Raw genomic sequence first — 15063 nt, forward strand, 5'->3', positions numbered from 1 at the left:
AGGGAATCATGTACATCTGACAGCATGATGGTATAGCTATATCATAATTAATAACTAACAGAGAACAAGTTTTCAAAAACTATTTTTATCTTGTATACCTCACCCATTTAAGGCCATAGGATGTATAAACCATTTCATATAAAAAAATTCATAACAAGTTTGTATGTTGTAATGTGTGCCATTTAAATTGTCAAATGGTTTTATTAACAAACTATTTGGTAATATTCTCAATTGTGAGATATATATGTATATATGAAGCTATGTGAATATAAAATGAGAAGCGTGCTGAAGTATTGCCCTTTGCCAGCACTGTGGCATTCCATGCCTCCTTTGCCTTTATCCATAACCTTTTGTTAGCCTAAAGCATCACTCCTCTCCCTACCACACCTGACGCCTTCCTCCTTTTTTGTCTTTTCTTGTCCACACTTCCCTAAGTACCTGGAGGGCAGTCTGTCTTGTTTCTGATTGCACTCAGTGACTGCTGTATGATCATGATATGTCTTACTGCTTGTGTATATATATATATATATATAGCCTCCAATGTATACTCCAGGGATAACAGTTTGATTTCCAGACTAAACAGGTTTCTAATGTGTTGCTCAATAAGGTAATTTTTATTTCATTCCCTATAAATGTGTTTCACTAATCTCCGCTTTGGCTCTTTGTAGATGGACTGATTACCTCTGAAGGAGCCATAAGTCCAGACTTCTTCAATGATTTTCACCTCCAGAATGGAGATGTGGTGGGGCAACACGCATTTCCTGGCAGGTAAGCAATGTTCCAAGAAAGAACTCGGGAGTGGTGTCACCTTGGTTTCTTAAAAACTGGAGTTTTCTTCAGTCTGCCATTTCTCTGCCTTTGTCATTACAAGGAGGATAAAAACCTTTCATCTCTTCAGGAAAGTGTTTATTTTTTAGTTAATTTATTAAAAAGTAATGCTCCATTGCTTTAGAAAAAGTTATTTGAAAAAGACAATAGTTTCCGATCATGAACACAGATTGTTTCCTAGTGTATCCAAAACAAATAAAATACAAGAGCACATGGCATATGGTTTAACAACATTCATACACAGTCTTGTTGAAAAGATGCTATTTTGGTTAGTAGAAGTCTTTTATAATTGTAGAATTGGAGGTAAGCAAAACTTAAAAGGAAAATAGTATCTCATAAGCTATTGTTCTATGGTTGTAACAAAGTTGACTGTAGCAGCATCCAGCTTCATTACTAATTTTCTTACAGATTTTTTAAATTATTGCCGAAAAGTATAGAAAACATTTTCCTCCTGTGCCCTCGCTAGAGGTGTAGTGCTTTCATTCGGCTGACTATTGGAATTTCACACTGAGCTATCAACTAAATAAGAATCTTATTTTCCCTAAAGTGTTTTTCATTTAAGTTACTGATTTAGCTTCTATTTTTAAAACCCTATTTTTAGTAACATAGGCTATATTTATTTATCTGTAAAATATTTTTATACAATATATTTTGACCATGTTTTTCTATACCAACTTCATGTTTTCTCACTCTATCTAAAAAAAAAAAAGTCAAAAGAACAAATAAAAACTCAATAAGACAAAAAAAATAACAAAATGAAACAAAATACACACATGTACACACACACAAAATATGAGTGGTTTGTGTACACCAATTACCCCTGAGTATAGGGACTTCTGTGGTGTTTGACTGATAGTGTTAGAAAAAACTACTTGTTTTCTTTCCTGGCAGGTATTACTTGCAAATAGCTTCTTGGTTAAGGGTGGGACTTTGTATCCACTTCCCTTCTCCATGCTGGGATTTTGTCTGGTATAGACCTGTGCAGGTCTTGCGCATGCTGTCATGGTTTCTGTGAGTTCATATGTACGATCCTTTTCCCTTAGAGTTGTCCATCACCTCTCGCTCTAAGTCTTTCTGCCTCTTCTTCCAAGAAGACCCCTGAGCCTTGAGAGGGGACTTTGATGAGCACTTTCCGTTGAGGGTGAATTGCTCTGTACATTGTTTAGTTGTGAGGTTTTGTTACTTGTCATCTGTTGCAAGACAGAGTTTCTTTGAAAGGGTTGAGTGGTGTGCTAATGTTTATCTTTGGGGGTCATTTTATTGCTGTCTTCCTCTAGCATAGAAATAATGGCAGGTTTGCTCCTAGGGAGCATGGACTATCTCTTCTCAGGTTCTTGGCCACTTTATCAGTGTCAAGGATCAGTTCCACCTCATGGATGGTCTTAGAATCTAATAAAACAATGGCTGTTACTCACTCCTGTTACACTTGTGCCTCTATGACGCCAGTGTGACTTGGAGGAAGTTTGCAGTATTTGCAGCTAAGTAACATTGAAAATTACTTTTCTCCCCAAGTAGTTTGCAAGGTATATTGCAGCACTGTGAATGCTAGTCAGGAGGGGTAAAAGGTCTAGTTGGACATTAGCTCAGTTCTCCATGTGGTGTCCATAGTGGGGTCTCATGCAAGACTGTCTTACTTTGAGGTTGTAGAGAATAACCAATAACAAAGGCTAAATCTTTTTTTTTGGACCTGAGGAGCGAACCCAGGGCCTTGTGCTTGCTAGGCAAGTGCTCTACCACTGAGCTAAATCCTCAGCTTCAGGCTAAATCTAATTTTAAGTGATGCATTTATCGCCTTTCCTGACCAGTGTTATCTCAGTGATCAATTGAAATAAATCTGATAAAACTATAATTATGATAGTTGATGTAAATAGTATTGATCATCTATTATATATAATCTATTTTACACATATCTCTTTTTAAAATTGCACTCTAAATTTTTTAAAGCAAGAATTATATCTGTTTTACAGATAAAGAAACCATAGCTAATTGAAGTGTCCAATAGAAGTGACCTAATGCGTGTGGGTACACTGGATGGAGATACTACCCCTATACATAAATTCATAGCAAAGCTTTCTTTAAATTATGCTTATATGCCTCTTAGCTAAGTGATGTATTCATGAAATGTGGAGCTTGGTCTTCTATAGTAGGCTCTCAATGACAACACAAGAAATAATTTCATCAATATACCTGGTTGATGTATTAAGAAATCCCTTGCCTCAATTCATAAAAGCTGTCACTAAATACTAAAAAAAAAAAAAAAAAAAGAAAAGAAAAAGAAAAAAATGACCTTGATTTTTTTTCTGAAGCATCTGGCATTCTAGTTATAAATATTTAATTAGCCTGTATAATTATTATATATAACTAATGTGAAAATTCACAGTACAAATGTTTTCTGTAAAATTAAAAATGAAAGTTGATTTGGGTATATGATCTTATAACAAAAAATGCTTATATCCTTTATAAACCTAATTGTTCTGCTATTGTAATTACTCTTTCTCTTCCGGTTCACAATAAGTACTGTCCTTTAGATAGTCCCAATCTAAATGCAGCAGAGTGCTACAGATCTTGCCTTGCTTCTTTAAATAAGACCTGTTTTCATTTTAATGTAATTCGATGGCTTCAAATAAGTTAAACATTTTAATTAATATTGAATATGTAGTCAGGAGTGTGGGACATTTGTATGACCCCAGCCTTCAGGACTATAAGACAGGAAGGCCCAAGGTCAGCCAGGGTCATATGGTGAGACTCTATCTCAAAGTTTTCCAATATGCGGGTAATTGAATATATAAGTCAGTAAATCTTGAGACCAATTAAACAAAGTTTATCATTTTTAATTATAGTTTATAAAACTATGTAGCTTTATTGAGAGATCTATTTAGTGATTTTCATATTTTAAAATTTCACTATTTTGCTTTTCATTTCTGTCAAATTTTAGTGTCTAGAAAAATTCATATAGAGCTTCTATATTGAAAACTACTGTGATATATTCTTTTATGAAGTAAAGAGACTACTTAAATATTTTTACCCTTGAAAATGTACCAAAGACTTTTTAAAATCCAAAGAGTAATATACTTACTGTAATTATTTTGATTTGAGAATTTTGTATCCTTTAAAAAACTTTCCCTGAAATAATATTATCTTTAAGAACTTTATAAGCTTTAAATCCTATAAGCATATCACTTTTTCTTTTTATTTGTAGAAGCATAATTTACTGTTAACTTCTTTGAGTTTTGATAACTAACAAATGAAATGAAAAAGGACACTCAACCATGTCAGGGGAGACGAGGTTTACAGCAGAGCAGAGGGTCTCTCATAGGCCTTGTGCGCCTTCTATTGCAGTCATTATTCTGGAATAATTCATGTTTTGTTTTGTTTTGTTTTGTTTTGTTATTTTGAGACAGGGTTTCTCTCTGTAGCTCTGGCTGTTCTGGAACTCACTTTGTAGTCCAGGCTGGCCTTGAACTCAGAAATCTGCCTGCCTCTACCTCCCAAGTGCTGGGATTAAAGGCGTGCGCCACCATGCCCAGCTTCTAGAATAATACTTAGTTAAATAAGTTTATTCTTAATTTACTTTTTCGCTTATTCAGATATTTTTAGTTATTTAAGTATTTAAGATTCTTTTTCTAAGTGATGATTTTTATTCTTTGAGAATCTCATATATACATAAACTGTGTTTTGATTATATCTACCTCCCATTTCTTTCCTACACCTCCTCTGCAATGAGATTCTCCTTTGACATTATAAAACCATGGATCTTCAGTTAGGCATATTTGTTTTAATTCTGGAAATACTTAAACATTAAATTGCAATAATTATTCACACATTTTGTTATGATGATCTAGCTGTGTGATGTTCCCAATCTGAAATCTTAAACTACAAGGTAGCTCTCAGTTACTCATATGTAGGAGATAAACTTTAAAACTCATTAAATAATATCAAATCAAAATGCTGATTATGCACAAAAGAAGTCACTTGATATGCACTCACTGTAGTGGATATTAGCCCAGAAACCTAGAATACCCAAGATACAACTTCCAAAACACAAGAAAATCAAGAAGGAAGACCAACTCGTGGATACTTCATTCCTACCTAGAATAGGAAATAAAATATCCATGGAAGGAATTGCAGAGACAAAGTTTAGAGCTAAGACCAAAGGATGAACCATCCAGAGACTGCCCCACCTGGGGGTCCATCCCATAATCAGCCACCAAACGCAGACACTATTGCATACCCAAGCAAGATTTTGCTGAAAGGACCCTGATATAGCTGTCTCTTGTGAGGCTATGCCAGTGCCTGGCAAATACAGAAGTGGATGCTCACAGTCATCTATAGAATAGAACACAGGGCCCCCAATGAAGGAGCTAGAGAAAGTACCCAAGAGCTGAAGGGGTCTGCAACCCTATAGGTGGAACAACAATATGAACTAATCAGTACCCCCAGAACTTGTATCTCTAGCTGCATATGTAGCAGAAGATGGCCTAGTTGGCCATCATTGGGAAGAGAGGACCCTTGGTCTAGCAAACTTTATATGCCCCAGTACAGGGGGAGAACCAGGGCCAAGAAGTGGGAGTGAGTGGGTAGGGGAGCAGGGTGGCGGAAGGGGGGGGTTAGGGGACTTTTGGGATAGCATTTGAAATGTAAATGAAGAAAATATCCAATTAAAAAATGCTAATATGAAAATTTCCATTTTATTAACTAACTTTAAATAATATAAGAATATATTTCCATAAATGTTCCATTCACTAACCTGAAATTGTTGTCTTTAACTCTCACCTCTCCTGGTGTTGAAAAGACAAAGAACTTAGGCTGTGGATTTAAAATCTGACAAGCCTGGTTACCCTTAGAGGGAAGAAGTGCTGCCTCTGTGGAGCCTCTCCCTAAGTCAGGGAACTAGCCAGGTTACCTACCAACTCTTCCCTGCTACCTCATCATTGTCTTGAGGACAGCTAAGCCTAGCAAAATTATGTAGGGAAGAATAGTAAAAGATTAATGCGGAAACAGGAGCAATGTCTCATCAACACTATTTCTAGTGATTGGCGGTGGCATGTATGACAGAGCATGAGAAAGTTACAGCAATGGGAAGTGCCACCGCCACTCGACTTCCATGGCTTTCAGGCTTTATTATGGGAACATTTCAATTTGAGTAGCTTCCTGTAAAGCAGTTGATCCCGGGTGCCTGCTAGGTAAAGAGTTACTAATTTTTATGACATCTGTTTTTTTTTTTTTAATTATTCAGATTTTCCTCTTTTCTCTAATGATGTTTGATAATTAAAAGACATATGAATTAGAATCTGAGGAACTAAGCCAAATTGAAAAAAGTGTTAAGACCTAATCTATATCGCTGTTTTTCCTAAGCCCAAGTCAAAGGTGCTCGTAGTCTGAGGGCCTGCATTTCTGTAATGTGGTGAGTCAGTTTAATTGGAAACAGTGAAAGCTGTTAAACTCATCTATCTCATTCTACAAGAGAGACCGGACGTTTGATAAAATAGATACTGGCAGCTGGACAGCAAATCCTTGGCTTTAGACACGTGTCACTATTGGTTTGAACCTCTTGGCGCCAGGGTTTCCCGACATTTAGAGCTAATGCAAAATGCATTAGGGCTCCAAGGCATTAGCTCTGAGGTTGCCAATCACAGTGTCAAATGTAAATCTCCCCAGCTCTGAACTGGGGTTGGGAGTGAAGTGGAACTTGGTATTGAAGCTAATTAAAAATAATGGGAGCAAGGCAAGGTTTTTGGGTTTTTTTTTTTAATGTTATGTACTATGTATTCATGCCATATTTTTGGACCTTTTTTTATTATAACTCTTACTTTTCAAGACTAACAAGAACCTCATGTTGAGAGTATTCTTAAACTGCTTCCAGCTTTTACAAATCAGTTTTTGTTGCAGTAAAAATGGTCCATTTTCCTTTTATAGGAATCCAATTTTCATAAACTGAAAAAAAAAAAACGCAGTCTGCTTCAGTTTCCTTGGGGCTTTGAAAAATATTTTTCAGAGAGCCTGGCGTTCTTTGTTATTGGTAGGATGATGTCATCACTGACCATCTCGCTGAGGTCAGAGTGAAGTGGACTCGCCCATGACCTGTTCCCTGCTTCATACGGCTTCGTTTTCTGTGTGTTAGTTACAACCTCTTGTCTTCTTTCTTGGGGTATTTACTATTATTTGGTTTGTGCTTGAGCTTATATATTATACATGTATGCCTTTCACTGTAGCCTCTTTATCTTGTGAACCATCAAATAACAGCTGAAGTGTTAGTTTCAGGGTCATAATGAAGTAGCAGATTATTTCTCTGAATGAAAGAATCATTTAGACCAATTTTAACCATCAATTACAGTTCCATATTGACTGTACCTGCCGTGGCATGCATGTGGAGATGAGAGGGAAACTGCAGGCATCAGTCCTTTCCTTTCATCATGGACCCCAAGTATTAAATGCAGGCTGTCAGACCTGCTAGGAAGCATCCTTATACTACGAAACACTTAAGTTTTTCACGTGTTGTTTTTCCTAACACTAGGATTCTATGTATACAAATGAGAGTCACTTCTTTCACTGTAAGGCTGCCCTTATCCTCCATCAAAACCCTAACTTACCAGGTTTAGGCCAAGCCGTTATCAAACAATATATAATCTTAAAAAATAAAATAACTCATTCAGTGTCCTGTATATTTAATGCACTGCTAAACTTCTCTTCTACACACTGAGTTCCTGACGTGGTTATATGTGTAGGTCCCCAAAACGCCTTAGTTCTGGAGATTTGCAGGCATCTTTAAAAGAACTGCTTATAGGTTTAAATTGAGTTTTTTTTTAAAGCCTTGATTAAAAGAAATACAGAAGAGGGCCTGGAAAAATGGCTCAGCAGTTAAGAGGACCGCCGCTTCTTTAGAGGACCTGAGATTCAATTCCCAGTACCCACATGTTGCCTCACAAACATCTATAACTCCAGTTCCAAGGGATTTGATGACCTTTTCTGACCCCGTGAGCACCAGGCACAAACATGGTATACACAGACCCAGATAAAACACTCATACATACAAATGAGAAAATAATTTTTTAAAACACAATTTCTTTATAAATACATATGTATGTATATTGAGAATATAACAGCAAGGTTGAATAGCAGGATAGTATCCCATTACTTTAAAAATTGCTTTGTTTTATAATGATGTTTCTACCGGAAAATATATAGACTATGCAAACTTTTATAATATATTGAAAATTAATTATGAATATTCAGCTATCGAAGGAATTTTTTTTAAACATCTCAAACACAGTAGTAAATGCTGTCCAGGTCTAAATCAGAGGAATAATTTTAAACTCTTTCTAGTTTTGTCAGTATTGATGGAGTAGAAATATGTCACAGAATTTCCTGAAATTAATAAAATCATTCATAAGCTATATAACAAAGGAAATTATGCCTAAAACAGTGCAGTGGTCGCTCTCCCTGTAAACTTGTAGGATGCAGAAACCTGCTGAGCACGAATGGCAGGAGCGCTAAGATGTCCGTGGTGGGAAACTCACGGAGAGGTTGTTTTCACTAGGAGACTTGCTCTGTGAAATGATCCTTATGAGAAATTTTATTATACTTTCTGGATATTACCAATTGCATTTCTCAAAGTAAAATATTCCTAGGAACCTTTAAATTTTTCCAAGAAAATGTTTAAGACTTTTTAAAAACCTGAGTACACCAAAGCTAATAACTCACATGTCTCTGACCGTCATACCTGCACATGTCACATTTGATCAGAGTCACATATGTGAAGAGGGTGAAGAGTGAAAATAGAAATTAAGGGTCAGAGATTTTTAGGGAACCAACTGGAACTGGGCAGTAATAAATACTGAAGCCCTTAAGCTGGGTCCGAGGAGCAGCCTGTGTTCCACACGGTTACTGCATCCAGATGACAAGGAGATGCATCATTCCTGGTGACCTCTGTTTGGGGCAGTAGGGAGAAAATGTTTTTAAAACCGAGGTATAACATTCACTTCAGAGCAAGACAAATTATAAACCTATTTTGCTTTAATACATTTGGGCATGTCTTCTTGCAAATTGGTATTTCACATTTTCTTGAAGGCAAGCTGTGAAGAGTTTATTAACGCATTAAGTAATTAGTTCATTACCTTAAACTCTCTCTAAAGAGTAAATCCAGTTGTACTAAAGTGAAAGTGAAAGAATGAGGTTGTCTCATTTGGTTGGAGAGTGATTGTCTTGTGCAAGTCCCTTCTAAAGAGAATGGTGCTTCTCTGGTGCCGGTTAAATACATCCCTGTGAGTTTGCTCTATTTGTCTTACTTGTCGTTTTTATTGAGAATTTTTAGAGACAGCTTCTTTGGTGCAGTGAAAAGGCATCACTCCACTGCTTGGACACTAATTATTTGCATTTCCCATGGAAAATTGAATTAGATTTTATTAGTAAATTGGGCCTATAACCTTTAAGGCTAGATTTTATTAGATTATTAAAGCTAGATTTATTAGATCAGCATTAGCAAACTGTAAATGTTACTAAAAAATAGAAATGCAAGCCAAAAATCACTGGAACCTTGGGAAGATGTCTTTCCCTAGAGAGGTCACAGTGCTCACTTGCAAAGGTGTTTTCAGTTATTTCCTTTCCTTACACAGTTAGAAGCACAAGAGCTTGGCAGTGGACGGCCCTCACTGGGGCAGTGCCGTTTCTATCTGGTGGTCAGAGCAAAGCTTTTGGATGCTTACTAGCTGCGTAGAAAGCCCAAAGGTTTTCTCAAGGGAAACCACATTATTGAGACTTTATTAAGACTTTCGTTTAGGAGGAAAAAATACTGCTATAACTGAATCTACAAGTAAAATAATAGAACTGAATCCTATAAAAATGTTAACACATCGACTGTACACAGCCTTGTGTTTAAAGACATGACATGGGTGTTAACCCTGGCTTGGCAGGGAAATTGAACACATCATCACCAGTTAAGAGTGATTGTCTAGTGGTAAAGTTCATATGGTTTTCCAAGTGTACTGGTCGCATTTTTGTCGACTATATAGATACAATTGAGAGTGAATTTAGTCAGGTATGTTGGTGCATGTCTGTTTGCCCAGAATTCAGGAAGCTGCGGCAAGAGGATATCAATGCAGGCCAGCATAGGTAATCATGAAGCTCTGTTTCAAAATAAAGCAATGCAGATATAAATTAAAAGAAAGTCTGAAGTTTTTAAGTATACGTGAGTGCTTGTAGGAGATGTTTGTTCTTAAGTAATGCCATCTTCAGAAGTAGATTTTTTTTTTCCTACAACGCAAGTTACCATTTCAAATGCTTCCTTATTGATATTTTAAATACAATAGCAAGCACTATTCCCTTTAAAATAAGAGAGATAGGGCAGTCCATTTAGGCCTTGAGTCGTAGTGTTAGACATAGTCCTTAGCTGGAGAGGACTGTGTAATTCAAGGTTGAGTTATTCTTTCTAGTCCTGTCTGTTTGGATGAGGCCTGCTATGAATAGTCATTAAGTTTTCTAATGTTAAAAACATTAAACAACATCTTTCAATGCTGGGCTGTAGGCCTTTAAATGTAATATTAATTAATTGCCTTATTCTCCATGTTGCCCATCGTCACTCGTGATGTCCTGTACAAGTAGCTCACTAATCAGATAAAAGCCATGTGGGCTGTGTAGCTGACTTGCATTTAGTTTGAATAGGAATTGTACAGGTTGTATGTGAGTCATAAAAGTAAATCTATGTTCCCAAGTTAAATCTGAGTGAGATCCTAAGTTATATAGTGACTGAGGAAGGAGTGCTCCAGTGAAGGCTGCTCTAATGAGCTTAGTGACTAGGCTCATTTTAAACTGCAAGAACTTTCTAGTTGTTGTGCTGGAGTGGGGAGTTAGTCTATAAACCTTCTTGTAGAAGTATCTAAGACAAAAACAAGGAAATATAATGTTCTAAACTCAGCCAGCCCAAACCACTTGAGCTGCTATGACAGCTCATAAAACTGAGAGTAGTTTTTAACTGGGCTCTGTTTTACATTGCCAAAGTGAATTTTCCTTGCAGGAAGTAGCCAGAGGGTTTATTTAGTTTCCAGCCTGTGGCTTTGATCTTGCTGTACTGTCACATCTCGGGTTACATAGCCCTTTTTCACTGCAGTAAATCTGCAACAGTTAATGAGAATAAAATTCCCTCCTTCTTGCTGATCGCATGCTGCTAAATGCCAAGCCACAGCCAACTGCCTATTTGTACAGTTTCCGTAGGCCGTATGAAGACAGTGTGATCAGTTTAACCTTGTTGTCTTTGTAATTCATTTTATTGGCTTTTCTTCCTTTTCATGCAACCTAGTTTTTGCCAAGTCACATGGTTACAAGACCAAAACTGAAAGAAAACTTCAGAAAGTGAATGATACTAAGGTCGTTCCTGGGGGGGCAGAGAGGTGGTGGATTCGCTCATTAAGATGAAAGTTGGTCACTAAAAGCCAGAACCTTTCTGTCTCCTATGCTTACGTTATATACTTAGTGTGAACATAAACTTATGCTTAAGTAGCTTAACGGGTAAGGTCATTATTTTTATTTCAGGTACAGAAGTAATGCCATTGTACCAAGGAAATTCTGAGGCTTTCAGAAATCTTCATTTCTACATTATAAGAGCTACTCTTAAAGAAAAAAAATTATTAAACTCACTAAGCCATTTTATCAAGTGAATAAAATTTCAATCTCTGTACACATAGAGTAAATATTACAATTATTCAGTAAATTTATTAAATTTATCGTCCTCTTTTTTTTACCTTTTCTATTGCCTTGTTATGATTGGCAGTTAGAATTTAGCAAGTTGTCTGAAATTTACCTCAGATGACAATTTTGAATGATAGCCAAAATAAATACATTTTATTATGTGTTTTTATGGACCATATATAAAAATATGGTTATTATTAAGTAAAATAAAAAAATTTAAATCAGTTTTGTCATTTCTCACCACTTAAGTCACAGTTACTGTTATAGCAATCATATTCCATAGAATGAATCATTTCTCATAAAAATCACAACATTGGAATGAGGCAGTGTGTAATGCCCATTCATTGAGTGTGTAATGCCCATTCACTGAGTGTGCAATGCCCACTCACTGAGTGTGTAATACCCACTCACTGAGTGATATATCCATTCACTGAGTGTGTAATGCCCACTCACTGAGTGTGTAATGCCCATTCACTGATTCAGCTGATCATAAAAACAGTTCTTAAAAGCAGATGGAGAACTGAGGAGGATATTTCTGAAGTAGAAACCATCCAATCAGATCTCTTGGAAATAGAGGATCCACTTTTTAGAAAATGCTAATTGTTGGTTGTTGCATTTTTAAAAGAGGGTAGTTGGCTAGCAAAGTGGCTCAGTAGGTAAATGCAGTCGCCACCAAACCTCAGAACATATGCTGGATCTCTGAAACCCACACAGTGGTGTGAGAGAACTCTCCCAATGTCCTCTGACCTCCACATGCATGCCATGGCATATGTACACACGTTTACACACACACACATTTTTTTAAGGAAGTGAAAGAAAAAATATATCTCAATCAAATGAAATTGCTCAAAAGATCTCATGTCTGTGTAGCTTGAACAGTCCAATGCAGGTTCAACAACATCACTGCAAAGCACTAGAAACCATACTGGTGTAGATGTCTGGCCATTGTAACCTTTCTGACTGGAGTGTTTAGAAGGCTACTCCATTAATGGTTTCCAGTCTGTCCGTTACCTGACGAGATCACCAATAGTGATGATTAGCATTTGCTAACATGCATGCAGCGAAGGCTTACAAAGCAGAGTGCTAATTTCCATTGATTACTGCCCTTATTAATTTACTGTCACAACTGAAAACCACCATTCTGTTTAAAATGCATGCAGAATAAAGCTGGTTACCCAATCCAGCCTATCCAGAGACTCATCCTTCTATCCATCTTCCTTTCTTTCTCCTTGTTACAGTGATGTAGCTGACCTTTGAAGTCTCTGAACCCTGTCCTCTGCCTTCCTGAAGCTGTCTTCTTTGTCCCTACCCTTTTCCCTCTACTGGCTCATCCTGTCACCATGGAAACTCCATTGGCCTCAAGTTACATTCTAATTGCTGTTCATTCTCACTTCCCCATACACAGAACTTCTCCAGCTTCTTCAGTTCCAGGGCCAGAGAGATGGGTCAGAGGTAAGAGCACTTGTTGCTCTTGCAAACGACCTGGCCTTGGCCCAGCACTCATGTGATGGGTCACAGCCATCTGTAACTGTAGTTCCAGGATGTTCGACAACCTCTTCTGTCCACACTTCATGCATATGCATGAATTCAGACAAACAGAGAGAGAGAGAGAGAGAGAGAATATCTATTTAAGCTTTTAAAATTTAAAAAAAATTTTTAAAAACTTCAATTTTATTTTGAACTTCTCCGGTTCTCTTTTGTTACTGAAGCAATAGAATTTTTTCATTTAAACTCGCATCTGTGTTTATCACAGTTGTCTGAGCCTTGCTTTTCAATGCTGTCTTATCTCAGTTCAAAACATGCCACTTTTCTGATCTCACTTTTCTGATCAGCCCTTCTTCATCTCTTCCTGTTGTTCTTTGGCAGATAATTCCTTCTCCTCACCACCTGTAAATGCTGGTTGCTTCAGGCAGACCCTCGTCTGAGAGCATCTCTTTATTCTCACTGTTTACAGGACCATCCTATTAGTCTTCGATAGTATCTGTCATCTTGCATTTTCTACCAGAGATTGATTTAAACACAGTCCTTTTCTCTCTTCCTCCTTAACATGGCTAGTTAAATGCGGATAAGACTATCAAGCAGCTGCATTGATATAAACATCTTTGTATCTTAACAAACGTTACAACCGTCCACCAAGTAGTCAAGTCAGAAACTTTAGGGTCTTCCTTGATCTTTCCCTCCTATTTGGCCTTTGCTTGCTGTGTGTACTGTTAGCACTCCAATGCAAACTGCTGCTGCCCGCTTCACTCAGCACCTAATTAGTCATATGGTGCTGCAGCTACCTCCCCTCATGGTCCTCTTGTTCCACTTACCTGTTTTCCCAGTCTTCTTAAGTCAAACCCCAGCTCCATACACGTCTAAGAAAAAGCAAATTCCTCAGCGTGCTCTGGAAAACTGCATCATCTGCCACCTCTCCTTCCTCAGCCTCACCTACAAATGTCCCATTTGTGTTTCTTCTCCCTGAAGAAGCCTTCCTATTCTGTCACCTTCCTGCCTCGCTTGAGTAGTCATCAGACTTTAAATAACTAGCTTTTGTCATTCAAGTCTCAACTCCAATATTATTTCTTCATAAAAGCAACTTCTTGAGCCCATCTGCTCCAATCGGTCATTTCCTTGTGAATCTGTCTCGTTCTTCAACAGTACACACTCAGGGGGAAGACCTTTGACATACAGTCTTACTCAGAGTTGTATCTGTAGTGCCTGGCACACACTGTATTCCCTGCAGGGCCTGTCTTTAAACACAGATAAACTTATTCCTCTTCCCATGTTGCAGTTTATTTTTCACTTCTATACCTAACCTTTACCATTTCTATGTCATCCTTTCAAGTGTGCAATGCAAAGCATGTATTAGATACATGATACTCAAATACTGTCTTATAGATCCTGCATAGAGCAGTATGTGCTTCTATTTTAAATTGCTGACAGATAACTTTGTATATGGAAAAATATTTTAATAATCCAGATAAGGTATAAACATTTTCAATTATTTTATTTTACATAGATAGGTACTAGCCTTTATGATTAAGACCTAGTTCACATTCTTTGTGTACTTGTATGATATACATATACATATTAAATTAAATATTCTAAGTACTCATCTATGCTAAATGGAAGCATAATATCCTATGAGCCACCAACTAGGAGCTTACACTGTCTGCTCCAAGGCCCCTGGCACAAATATAGCCAAGGTCTGCCTGGTCAGGCCTTAGTGGAACAAGATGTGCCTAATCCTTGTAATGCTTGAGGCCCCGGGGAAAGGGGAAGCCCCTGGGGGGTGCCACCCTCTCAGAGACAAGAGGAAGGTGAGGTGGAATGAGAAACTATGGGGGAAGAGTGAGGTGAGGGTATGACAGTAATGTAAATAAATAAAATAACAAAAATTGAAAAATGAAATGAAATGAAATAAAATGAGAGCATTAAACCAATTTCCCTTATGAACATTAATGAAAAAATACTCAGCCGGGCGTGGTGGCGCACGCCTTTAATCCCAGCACTCGGGAGGCAGAGGCAGGCGGATTTCTGAGTTCGAGGCCAGCCTGGTCTACAAAGTGAGTG

General features: G+C 37.4%; 1 protein-coding gene across 3 annotated transcripts in view; it reads left to right on the forward strand.

Annotated features, from left to right (window-relative positions):
- The window catches only part of Kifap3 (kinesin associated protein 3), a 134776-nt gene that overhangs the window by 105129 nt on the left and 14584 nt on the right, over positions 1-15063 (forward strand). For all 3 annotated transcript variants that reach the window (XM_021160355.2, XM_029478213.1, XM_021160363.1), the window contains exon 19: positions 669-768. In XM_021160355.2, the coding sequence (XP_021016014.1) occupies positions 669-768 (100 nt within the window). The remainder of the gene's footprint in view (positions 1-668; positions 769-15063) is intronic.

Source organism: Mus caroli, chromosome 1 (assembly GCF_900094665.2).
Source record: "Mus caroli chromosome 1, CAROLI_EIJ_v1.1, whole genome shotgun sequence".
NCBI classification, from domain to species: domain Eukaryota; kingdom Metazoa; phylum Chordata; class Mammalia; order Rodentia; family Muridae; genus Mus; species Mus caroli.